Source organism: Oncorhynchus gorbuscha, linkage group LG16 (genome assembly GCF_021184085.1).
Source record: "Oncorhynchus gorbuscha isolate QuinsamMale2020 ecotype Even-year linkage group LG16, OgorEven_v1.0, whole genome shotgun sequence".
Classification (NCBI taxonomy): domain Eukaryota; kingdom Metazoa; phylum Chordata; class Actinopteri; order Salmoniformes; family Salmonidae; genus Oncorhynchus; species Oncorhynchus gorbuscha.
Genome location: NC_060188.1, coordinates 14,254,285 through 14,266,334, shown reverse-complemented (window position 1 = coordinate 14,266,334; position 12,050 = coordinate 14,254,285). Strand labels below are relative to the sequence as shown.

General features: G+C 44.6%; 2 protein-coding genes across 2 annotated transcripts; both read left to right on the top strand.

Annotated features, from left to right (window-relative positions):
- Nucleotides 1–127: 127 nt before the first annotated feature.
- LOC123999348 (transmembrane protein 220-like) lies at nt 128–1,854 on the top strand. The gene is made up of 6 exons (XM_046305004.1): nt 128–710; nt 922–951; nt 1,057–1,117; nt 1,327–1,450; nt 1,542–1,601; nt 1,717–1,854. Exons 1-6 carry the CDS (start codon nt 675–677, stop codon nt 1,844–1,846), a joined length of 441 nt encoding a protein of 146 aa, XP_046160960.1. The 5' UTR covers nt 128–674; the 3' UTR covers nt 1,847–1,854.
- Nucleotides 1,855–8,300: 6,446 nt separating this feature from the next.
- Nucleotides 8,301–10,796, top strand: LOC124000185 (protein SCO1 homolog, mitochondrial-like). The gene is made up of 7 exons (XM_046306385.1): nt 8,301–8,677; nt 8,822–8,941; nt 9,106–9,196; nt 9,378–9,575; nt 9,771–9,863; nt 9,973–10,088; nt 10,213–10,796. Exons 1-7 carry the CDS (start codon nt 8,516–8,518, stop codon nt 10,345–10,347), a joined length of 915 nt encoding a protein of 304 aa, XP_046162341.1. The 5' UTR covers nt 8,301–8,515; the 3' UTR covers nt 10,348–10,796.
- Nucleotides 10,797–12,050: the final 1,254 nt, after the last annotated feature.

Here is a 12,050-nt window from a genome sequence, read left to right as displayed (position 1 = left end):
AAACAATAGCGAGTGGGGTGTCTCGCTTCCTCTTTCGTCTCTGTTGGAGACTCAGTCAGCTGACCAAAATGTCACTTGCGAAGGTGAACACCCACTGCTTCCAACGCGACGCTGCTGTGTTTGTGGGCCGAGTTCGAGGAACACAAATCTAGGCTCAGATAACCATACCGCCTGCGTTAACCTTAAACACTATGGGGAAGACAAATATCTGACCGTGTATCAGTGGGTAGGGGCGATTTCTAGCCTAATTGTATTAGGCTATGAGTTACCATACAGTTAACAGTAAAATGTCAGTTTACGTACATTTAAAGTATGTGTAATACTGTCCAGAATAGTTTTTATTTTAAAGTAGCCAAATCAGTATTTAATGTAACAGTAACACATATGTAACGTTTAATCGTTTTCCTTATTCATATATATTCAGAAAGCACTTTTCATGAAAAAAAGATACAAAACAACGAGTCTTGGCGACTTTGCTATAGTGCCTATAAATGTTCACTTGTCGAAACTTTTTTTTAAAATTAAAAGTCCAGGAGGACAATTTGCTGTCGAATTGCTGATTACGAGAAACTGGTTCTGTAGTTATAGACCATGACAATGAACGAACCTAGTTTGAAGTTAGGTGCACAAAAACGAACTTTTCTCTGATCATTTGGAGAGGTTGCAATGTATGCATGTCATTGTTCTTTGCTCTGGCAAATTATGTGCAGGCAAGTGATTCCCTTATTTGGTTACATTGTTTGAGATACTTTGTATCTATAGCCTACTGTATTTGGCGTTAGCTGTAGGCATATCTGCTTCTGTTGAACTCATGGATTTAGCAGTCATTTAATGAGTGAACATGGTGTATGTCTGTCTTCGAATATTTGGGCCAAATTAGTAAATCCCATGTCTTATCCTTTGTCTTTTTTATTGGCATAGATTAACGATCCGGATGCAGTGTTATGGATGGTAGGATCACGTTTTTTTTAGTCGTTTAATGTTCTTAATGAATTACTATAATCAATGTGCATTTTTATTTACAGTACTCCACATACACACCTTTTCTATTTCCAGGTTGCCTATGCTATTCCAGCAAATCTGTGTTTATTGATTGCCATTAAACCACATGTAGCAGGTATGTGGGCATTATGGATTAATAGAGATCCATCAATGATAGTTGCCTATTTTTCCTATCAGTAAATAACATTTCAATTTTAACATTTTTGGCCATTGACTGTTTAGTATCTTGTAGCTATATCATGAGTGTAGTTAAAGCTAGAAATATATATGCATGAGCCTGCACTGCACCCTGAATGTTTAAATGCTTGAGAGACTGTTTTTCAGAGACACTACTTTGGAGGAGAATTGCTAAACTTCATGTGCTTATTTCGACTGCTGTTGTTTCCATGATGGGATGGACTCTGTATAAAGAGCACATCACAAATATCTTCCAGCAAGAGGAGGGAAGGTATAGTCTCACAGTCAATATATTTTTCTGTTTAGATGAGCATTGTGTACAATAATTATTTTTGGTCACACCTGTTTCTCTCTATCCCCAGGGAATTCTCTGGTCTCATGTTGATACTTGTCTGGCTTCTCCTGTGTCAACACTCTGGAAGGTAAGGACTTTCAACATAGATTTGGACCTTATCCCTACATGCAATACTTTATTTAAAAAAGACTCAAACTCAGCACATCACTGATATCTGTACTGTCGTAACTATTTTCCATTAGTTCTATTGGGGCTCTCAGACTGTCCATTGCTGTTGCCATGACAATATTCCCCTTTGTGGCCTGGCTGTATTACTACATTAACAAGGAGCTGAGGACCAGCTGGCCCCCGCATTGTAAAGCTGCACCGTAGATATCCATTCACTATTCGGTTGGAGTTCTAAATTGAGCAGCTGCTGAAAAATGAGCTCCTGTATTTATTGAGATTTAAATGTTTTTTTAGAGTGAAGTACATCGAAAAAATCAAGAGAAAACTGCAAGACTCAATAGAAGACAAAACAAGGAACAAACTAAACAAGACAGGCTTTTGAAAAATTAACTATTTTTTTCATAAAATTGTACAGTTATCTTAGCTAGGTGAATTGCTAGCAGAATTGTTTACTTGTTGCTAAGCAGTTGCTAGGGACTCTCCTGGAAGAAGCTAGCTAGCTTACAAAGAATAACAACAAAAAATATCTAGTTAACAGAAGAAAGGAAGACAAAATAAGGACAAAAGAAGGACAGAAGAAAAAGGAAAAGAAAGAGGAGAACAAAGTGAAACAGTCAGCACTTCTATTGCAACTTCGTATTTCGTCGTCCTAACGTAGTCTACACTGCTATCTGCCCAGCAGCTAGCCAGCTAGCAAACGTCCACCGTCTACCGAATAGCAGCACTGTAGAAACTATTACACTCAACTGAACGACTTGATTAGTGTAGTGTTAGCTAGCTACATAGTTGTCTTTGCTGTCTTCGTATCCAAAATAATTGTGTAGTTTAGAGCGTGTAGTCTTAGAGTGATTATCTTAATTTACCGAGGTTAGCTAGCCAGCTATTTGTCGTCCTTAACGTAGGAGACACTGCTAGCTAGCCAACAGCTAGCCAACGTCTACTGAATAGAACTTCCGCACTCAACAACCCGGTCGTATTCCGCTTCGCTCAACAGGTAGTATCACATTTTTCATTTCATTTCATTACAGCACAACGGTTTGATTTGTTTGATCGTAGCTAGCTACATAGCTAGCTACATAGCCGTCTGTGTATCAAAGATAATTGTGTAGTCTAGAGCGATTTTCTAGGTTAGCTAGCCAGCTATTGTCGTTCTTTTAACGCAACGTAACGTAATCAACACTGCTAGCTAGCCAGCTAGCCCCGAATAGCAGCACTGTAGAAACTACTACACTCAACGGAACGACTTGATTAGTGTAGTGTCAACAACGCAGCCACTGTCAGCTAGCCTACAAAGTCAACAACGCAGCCATTGCCAGCTAGCCTACTTCAGCAGTACTGTATCATTTTTAATAATTTTAGTCAATAAGATTCTTGCTACGTAAGCTTAACTTTCTGAACATTCGAGACGTGTAGTCCACTTGTCATCCCAATCTCCTTGCATTAGCGTAGCCTCTTCTGTAGCCTGTCAACTATGTGTCTGTCTATCCCTGTTCTCTCCTCTCTGCACAGACCATACAAACGCTCCACACCGCGTGGCCGCTGCCACCCTAATCTGGTGGTCCCAGCGCGCACGACCCACGTGGAGTTCCAGGTCTCCGGTAGCCTCTGGAACTGCCGATCTGCAGCCAACAAGGCAGAGTTCATCTCCAGTCCCTCGACTTCTTGGCACTGACAGAAACATGGATCACCACAGATAACACTGCTACTCCTACTGCTCTCTCTTCGTCCGCCCACGTGTTCTCGCACACCCCGAGAGCTTCTGGTCAGCGGGGTGGTGGCATAGGGATCCTTATCTCTCCCATGTGGTCATTTCTCTTTCTCCCCTTACCCATCTGTCTATCGCCTCCTTTGAATTTCATGCTGTCACAGTTACCAGCCCTTTCAAGCTTAACATCCTTATCATTTATCGCCCTCCAGGTCCCCTCGGAGAGTTCATCAATGAGCTTGATGCCTTGATAAGCTCCTTTCCTGAGGACGGCTCACCTCTCACAGTTCTGGGCGACTTTAACCTCCCCACGTCTACCTTTGACTCATTCCTCTCTGCCTCCTTCTTTCCACTCCTCTCCTCTTTTGACCTCACCCTCTCACCTTCCCCCTACTCACAAGGCAGGCAATACGCTCGACCTCATCTTTACTAGATGCTGTTCTTCCACTAACCTCATTGCAACTCCCCTCCAAGTCTCCGACCACTACCTTGTATCCTTTTCCCTCTCGCTCTCATCCAACACTTCCCACACTGCCCCTACTCGGATGGTATCGCGCCGTCCCAACCTTCGCTCTCTCTCCCCGCTACTCTCTCCTCTTCCATCCTATCATCTCTTCCCTCTGCTCAAACCTTCTCCAACCTATCTCCTGATTCTGCCTCCTCAACCCTCCTCTCCTCCCTTTCTGCATCCTTTGACTCTCTATGTCCCCTATCTTCCAGGCCGGCTCGGTCCTCCCTCCCGCTCCGTGGCTTGACGACTCAATGCGAGCTCACAGAACAGGGCTCCGGAAGGCCGAGCGGAAATGGAGGAAAACTCGCCTCCCTGCGGACCTGGCATCCTTTCACTCCCTCCTCTCTACATTTTCCTCCTCTGTCTCTGCTGCTAAAGCCACTTTCTACCACTCTAAATTCCAAGCATCTGCCTCTAACCCTAGGAAGCTCTTTGCCACATTCTCCTCCCTCCTGAATCCTCCTCCCCCTCCCCCCTCCTCCCTCTCTGCAGATGACTTCGTCAACCATTTTGAAAAGAAGATCGACGACATCCGATCCTCGTTTGCTAAGTCAAACAACACCGCTGGTTCTGCTCACACTGCCCTACCCTGTTCTCTGACCTCTTTCTCCTCTCTCTCCAGATGAAATCTCGCGTCTTGTGACGGCCGGCCGCCCAACAACCTGCCCGCTCGACCCTATCCCCTCCTCTCTTCTCCAGACCATTTCCGGAGACCTTCTCCCTTACCTCACCTCGCTCATCAACTTATCCCTGACCGCTGGCTACGTCCCTTCCGTCTTCAAGAGAGCGAGAGTTGCACCCCTTCTGAAAAAACCTACACTCGATCCCTCCGATGTCAACAACTACAGACCAGTATCCCTTCTTTCTTTTCTCTCCAAAACTCTTGAACGTGCCGTCCTTGGTCAGCTCTCCCGCTATCTCTCTCAGAATGACCTTCTTGATCCAAATCAGTCAGGTTTCAAGACTAGTCATTCAACTGAGACTGCTCTTCTCTGTATCACGGAGGCGCTCCGCACCGCTAAAGCTAACTCTCTCTCCTCTGCTCTCATCCTTCTAGACCTATCGGCTGCCTTCGATACTGTGAACCATCAGATCCTCCTCTCCACCCTCTCCGAGTTGGGCATCTCCGGCGCGGCCCACGCTTGGATTGCGTCCTACCTGACAGGTCGCTCCTACCAGGTGGCGTGGCGAGAATCTGTCTCCTCACCACTCACCACTGGTGTCCCCCAGGGCTCTGTTCTAGGCCCTCTCCTATTCTCGCTATACACCAAGTCACTTGGCTCTGTCATAACCTCACATGGTCTCTCCTATCATTGCTATGCAGACGACACACAATTAATCTTCTCCTTTCCCCTTCTGATGACCAGGTGGCGAATCGCATCTCTGCATGTCTGGCAGACATATCAGTGTGGATGACGGATCACCACCTCATGCTGAACTTCGGCAAGACGGAGCTGCTCTTCCTCCCGGGAAGGACTGCCCGTTCCATGATCTCGCCATCACGGTTGACAACTCCATTGTGTCCTCCTCCCAGAGCGCTAAGAACCTTGGCGTGATCCTGGACAACAAACTGTCGTTCTCAACTAACATCAAGGCGGTGGCCCGTTCCTGTAGGTTCATGCTCTACAACATCCGCAGAGTACGACCCTGCCTCACACAGGAAGCGGCGCAGGTCCTAATCCAGGCACTTGTCATCTCCCGTCTGGATTACTGCAACTCGCTGTTGGCTGGGCTCCCTGCCTGTGCCATTAAACCCCTACAACTCATCCAGAACGCCGCAGCCCGACTAGTGTTCAACCTTCCCAAGTTCTCTCACGTCACCCCGCTCCTCCGCTCTCTCCACTGGCTTCCAGTTGAAGCTCGCATCCGCTACAAGACCATGGTGCTTGCCTACGGAGCTGTGAGGGGAACGGCACCTCAGTACCTCCAGGCTCTGATCAGGCCCTACACCCAAATAAGGGCACTGCGTTCATCCACCTCTGGCCTGCTCGCCTCCCTACCACTGAGGAAGTACAGTTCCCGCTCAGCTCAGTCAAAACTGTTCGCTGCTCTGGCTCCCCAATGGTGGAACAAACTCCCTCATGACGCCAGGACAGCGGAGTCAATCACCACCTTCCGGAGACACCTGAAACCCCACCTCTTTAAGGAATACCTAGGATAGGATAAAGTAATCCTTCTCACCCCCTCCCCCTTAAAATATTTAGATGCACTATTGTAAAGTGGTTGTTCCACTGGATGTCATAAGGTGAATGCACCAATTTGTAAGTCGCTCTGGATAAGAGCGTCTGCTAAATGACTTAAATGTTAAATGTAAGATGGTCCAGTGACGAGTGAGCAACATATCTGCGGGATGGAACATTTACAAGAGGATATGACCTAGCTACAGTGGCAGTATGGAAATCATGAATGCATAGTTTAAAAAGACGCATGTAAAAAACACCCCTGCTAAACCATACATCTAAATAAGTGACAATGTCATCAATTAGAATGTATATGATTGATACATTTTCCGTTTTTTACTGGAATCATACTTTTCTCTTTCTGAACATGTTTGTTGTTGTAGGCAACCCATTGCACTTGTGGTGATATCTGGTGTAATCACAATCAAATAAAACAATTTAATAACAAATATAAATGACTTTTTATTATTATTTTTGCATCAGAAATCGAAATTGAAAGAAATGCATGTACTGTAGCCTACTCAAGGCTCCAAATAATTAGGTATTATTATTTAACACAACTGCGCCTCGATAGCTACAGGATATCACCATATTCTTATATTCTTATCGGCAGACTCAACAGCCTCGGTTTTTCGGATGACTGCCTTGCCTGGTTCACCAATTACTTTGCAGACAGAGTTCAGTGTGTCAAATCGGAGGGCATGCTGTCCGGTCCTCTGGCAGTCTCTATGGGGGTGCCACAGGGTTCAATTCTCGGGCCGACTCTTTTCTCTGTGTATATCAATGATGTTGCTCTTGCTGCGGGCGATTCCCTGATCCACCTCTACGCAGACGACACCATTCTATATACTTTCGGCCCGTCATTGGACACTGTGCTATCTAACCTCCAAACGAGCTTCAATGCCATACAGCACTCCTTCCGTGGCCTCCAACTGCTCTTAAACGCGAGTAAAACCAAATGCATGCTTTTCAACCGTTCGCTGCCTGCACCCACATGCCCGACTAGCATCACCACCCTGGATGGTTCCGACCTTGAATATGTGGACATCTATAAGTACCTAGGTGTCTGGCTAGACTGCAAACTCTCCTTCCAGACCCACATCAAACATCTCCAATCGAAAATCAAATCAAGAGTCGGCTTTCTATTCCGCAACAAAGCCTCCTTCACTCACGCTGCCAAGCTTACCCTAGTAAAACTGACTATCCTACCGATCCTCGACTTCGGCGATGTCATCTACAAAATGGCTTCCAACACTCTACTCAGCGAAATGGATGCAGTCTATCACAGTGCCATCCGTTTTGTCACTAAAGCACCTTATACCACCCACCACTGCGACTTGTATGCTCTAGTCGGCTGGCCCTCACTACATATTTGTCGCCAGACCCACTGGCTCCAGGTCATCTACAAGTCCATGCTAGGTAAAGCTCCGCCTTATCTCAGTTCACTGGTCACGATGGCAACACCCATCCGTAGCACGCGCTCCAGCAGGTGTATCTCACTGATCATCCCTAAAGCCAACACATCATTTGGCCGCCTTTCGTTCCAGTACTCTGCTGCCTGTGACTGGAACAAATTGCAAAAATCGCTGAAGTTGGAGACTTTTATCTCCCTCACCAACTTCAAACATCAGCTATCCGAGCAGCTAACCGATCGCTGCAGCTGTACATAGTCTATAGGAAAATAGCCCACCCATTTTCACCTACCTCATTCCCATACTGTTTTTATACTGTTTTTATTTATTTATTTTTCTGCTCTTTTGCACACCAATATCTCTACCTGTACATGACCATCTGATCATTTATCACTCCAGTGTTAATCTGCAAAATTGTATTATTCGCCTACCTCCTCTTGCCTTTTGCACACATTGTATATAGACTGCCCATTTTTTTCTACTGTGTTATTGACTTGTTAATTGTTTATTCCATGTGTAACTCTGTGTTGTCTGTTCACACTGCTATGCTTTATCTTGGCCAGGTCGCAGTTGCAAATGAGAACTTGTTCTCAACTAGCCTACCTGGTTAAATAAAGGTGAAATAAAAAATAAAAATAAAAATATGTGCTTTAAAAGTAATGTAGGCTATATTTAAATCGAATTAAATCAAACTAATTTTGTGTTTGGTGCTCCTAACTTGTTAAAGTTGGCAGCAGAAGTAGGCTACTGCCAATGAAAAGTTAATTGTCTGTACTGTGTTTTACAATAGCTAGATGTCAGTAGCCCCCAGAGAACCCAGTACAAAAAAAGGACTTCAGGTGCGTAATTTCCGGTTCCAACAGACAGAAATAACTGTGTTCGCCGGCAGGTCCAGGGTCAGTTTAAAAAGTTGATATTGCGAGCCACTCGGTCAATGAGAATCTTTGTTAAAGGTATACTGATCCAAGATCAGGAATTTGAAAGCGTTTTTACTTTCATGATTCACGTTGTGTAAAATTCTGCCACCATTTCCGCATTGAGATCTTGACAAACTAGCTCAACATCATGGCAGTGGGCCTAGTATCGTATCAGACTTTGAGTTGTCGACTGTTAAACCGTATGATTTCGCACCAAAGCGTGAGCACAATCTGCAGCTTTACACGCGCTTTATCGAGAAAGACTGGCTCTCCGTACACAGATCTCTCACCACGGACAGTCCACGGGCTGGTAGGTCATACATGGCTCACAACACTCAGACTAGGATCAAATGTGTTCACCGTTTGAAGCGCGGAATGACTAACAGCTTGAAGACAGATATCCTTGTACCTATCTACCATGTTAACATATTGTGTGTACTCATGCACTGCACAGGTAAATCTATGCGGGAGTTGGACGTGTCGGACATCACAGTGGTTGTCTTTTTACGACTCAAGATCATTCTCGTCTTTACCTCCACCGCCCCCTTCTGGTGATAAAACCAAAAAGACAGGGGTATGTAAACGTATCAATTCATTTCTGAGTGATATGTAAACAACTGTGTCTGGGCACCTGATAAAACCTGGTTTTAATGTCTATGGATAAAATAAAGCACAGTGCCTTTTGCTTTGTCTTTAACCTTGTTGCTCTGCCTGTCTCCATTCATCTGTCCTCTGCAGCCAGTGACTTGGAAATCATTAGCAATAACATTTGCATTCGGGGGTGTTCTCCTTGCCGGAATGAAATATTTCAAGAAGGAAAAAGAAGAATGTAAGGGCATTTCACCTCTTAGCATGCTCACCATCATGCAGTAGGCTACACCCAACAGTGGATTTACACACATTAATTTATGTTCCGAGCTGAACTTCTCCTGGAGTTAATCGTCAGTTTCTGTACATGTTGGTAGCAATCTGTTTTACATTATGTTGTCTTTTTTACACATTCACTGCAGTGATTGAAAGAGAAAGGACAAAGTCCATGGGGAAACCAGCACTTGGGGGTCCATTCTCTCTTGTGGATCAGAATAATAAACCCTGTAAAAGTGAGGATTTCCTCAGCCAGTGGGTCCTTATCTACTTTGGGTTTACACACTGCCCTGACATCTGTCCTGATGAAATCGAGAAAATGATTGAGGTGGTGGATGAAATAGGTAAAGTATTTTTATTTTAATCATCTCTTTATGATGCATCATATTATTTATTAATATCATGGCAATTAGATGGTTGAGTGAGTAGCCAGTCAGTCACTCATATCATGTTGTCACAAAGCATAATGTTAATGCTACAACCCTGGGATGTACAGGAGATTTGTTGTGATCAACATCATCTCTTTCCATGTTTCCCAGACAGGATACAGTCTCTTCCAAACCTGACCCCCATCCTCATCACCATTGATCCTGACAGGGACACACCTGAGGCCATGGGGACATATGTGAAAGGTAAAGAGAACAAGATATTAACTACTGTAGCTTCCATGTTATGGTAAAAGGGGGGCTTAGACTCACATTGGTGGAACAATAACATTCCCCCTCTGTCCTCTATCCCCAGAGTTCTCCCCTAAGCTCATTGGCCTGACTGGGACAATGGCCCAAATTGACCAGGTCTCTCGAGCCTACAGAGTCTACTACAGCCAGGGACCAAAGGATGAAGACAACGACTACATTGTGAGTTCATCGTCTGATCCTGCCCTTATTCAGAACTCTCATTTATTCATTGTAAAGTCGATATTCCCACTTTTCCCAGCTGAATTGATATCTAAATGAAACCTCCTTTTATTCTTGACTGCAGGTCGATCACACAATCATCATGTACCTGGTTGGTCCGGACGGAGAGTTCAAAGAGTATTTTGGACAGAACAAGAGGAGCGCTGAGATCTCCTCTTCCATCGCATCACACATGAGGAAGTACAAGAAGGGGAATTAAGAGGTGAGATGAAGGAGAACTGGTCAAGTGCACTGTCTGTGTCTGGGAACACCTCTTGTGTGCCTCCCACAGCCTTCAGAGACCGTGAGCAGCCTCTGGCCCAGCAGCCTCTGGCCCAGCAGCCTCTGGCCCAGCAGCCTCTGGCCCAGCAGGACTGAAGGTCCTGCTGAAGGTTTCCAGTGTTTACCCTTGGACACTCCTAATGGAAAAAAACATGAATCGTTGTCGTTGTGCAGTTAGAGTTCGGCTTTACTTCCTTTACACGAATTCTTCTTTTTAGCCTTGCTGTTAAGTCTGGCCCAATACCTGGACTCGTCTCAGTGACACCAGAAACATTTATGCACTGTTATAACTCTTTGGTTACTCAATTTGTACTATTCATAAATCCGTCATATTTCAACTGAATTTCCAAAGTAATGTTTAATTTATTAAACTTGGACTTACAGTTATGTCTGTGTCTTATTATTTATTTTTTACTGCCCTTGTAGTCGTAGGCTACCATGCAGGTTATCAGGGCTTCACTTTGTGCAACCATATTGTAGACTAGCCTGTTCCTAGTGGCAAACACATGCTGGTCAGAGTTTAAGGTTGTTTGTATTAGTTTTCAAGAGTACTGTCCTAGATAATTAATTTAACAGCTTGATTTGTAATCATGTTGCTATTGATATGACAGCCAGGCCAGTGTCTTGACTGGGCGCATTGTTCTGCAAATAAATGGTAATCACCGGAGCCTCTATTTCTGGTTATAGCCATAGATGCATGACTGGCTCATAGTAACATATAATTTTTGTTGAAGTTACACACACACACACACACACACTCATAATTTATTTGTGTTTTATAATACATACAAATTATTTCTCAATATCCTTGCAAACTGAATACGCAGCTGATGACTGTATTTTAGGCAAGACCCTGTCGAGTTCCCCCTTGTTAACCTGAACTAGGGAGAGCACAGCAGTTATTCAGCACTCTTTGGCAAAGCACTCCACTCATTCCTGGCTGGTTGGTGGTTTGTGATTACTGGGAAGAATACTCTTCTAGATGAGAAGAGGTCACCTTTCAGCTGTCAAAGTATCAAATCATCCTTTATGAGAGTTTTATCTTGTATGCTCATGAATTCACCCACTGAACCATTCCATATCTTGATTTGTGTCCAACCTACAGTAAATGCCCGTCTCTTTGCAAAATTGGACAGGAGTCCCTTGTGCCTTATTCAATGTACACTGTTGCCCTGGAGAGTTGAGTTTGATGATACGATCAGTGTCTGTCCCTGTGGATGTCTTGTCTGAGACAGTCCCCCTAAAACTGGGTGTCCTTTCAGACTAGAAGTGCTTATCAGCAGCTTTATTTTGTGGTCTCCTGTCCGTTGACCCTCTAATCTAAGGCAGATATATCCGTCCTCAGATTCATTTTCCACCAGGGGCAGGCATCAGTCTGTCTCGGACAGAACCAGCCGACGGGGATTGTCTCCTTACTTCCTCACGTTCGCACTGTGACTTCAAATTCCCACAATCTTGCAGTGTCCTTGACACAGTCAATGTACATACTCTACTATAACGTGGAGGTCAGCATAGCCAGTGGTAGCGTGCCTACTGCCTGTCCATGACCAATTATACCCACAGCCGTTGCCAGCCCTTCAAATGACATTCATGGGATATTAAATCACCAATTAGGTTGGCTTTGATGCAGTGTCAGTTTGC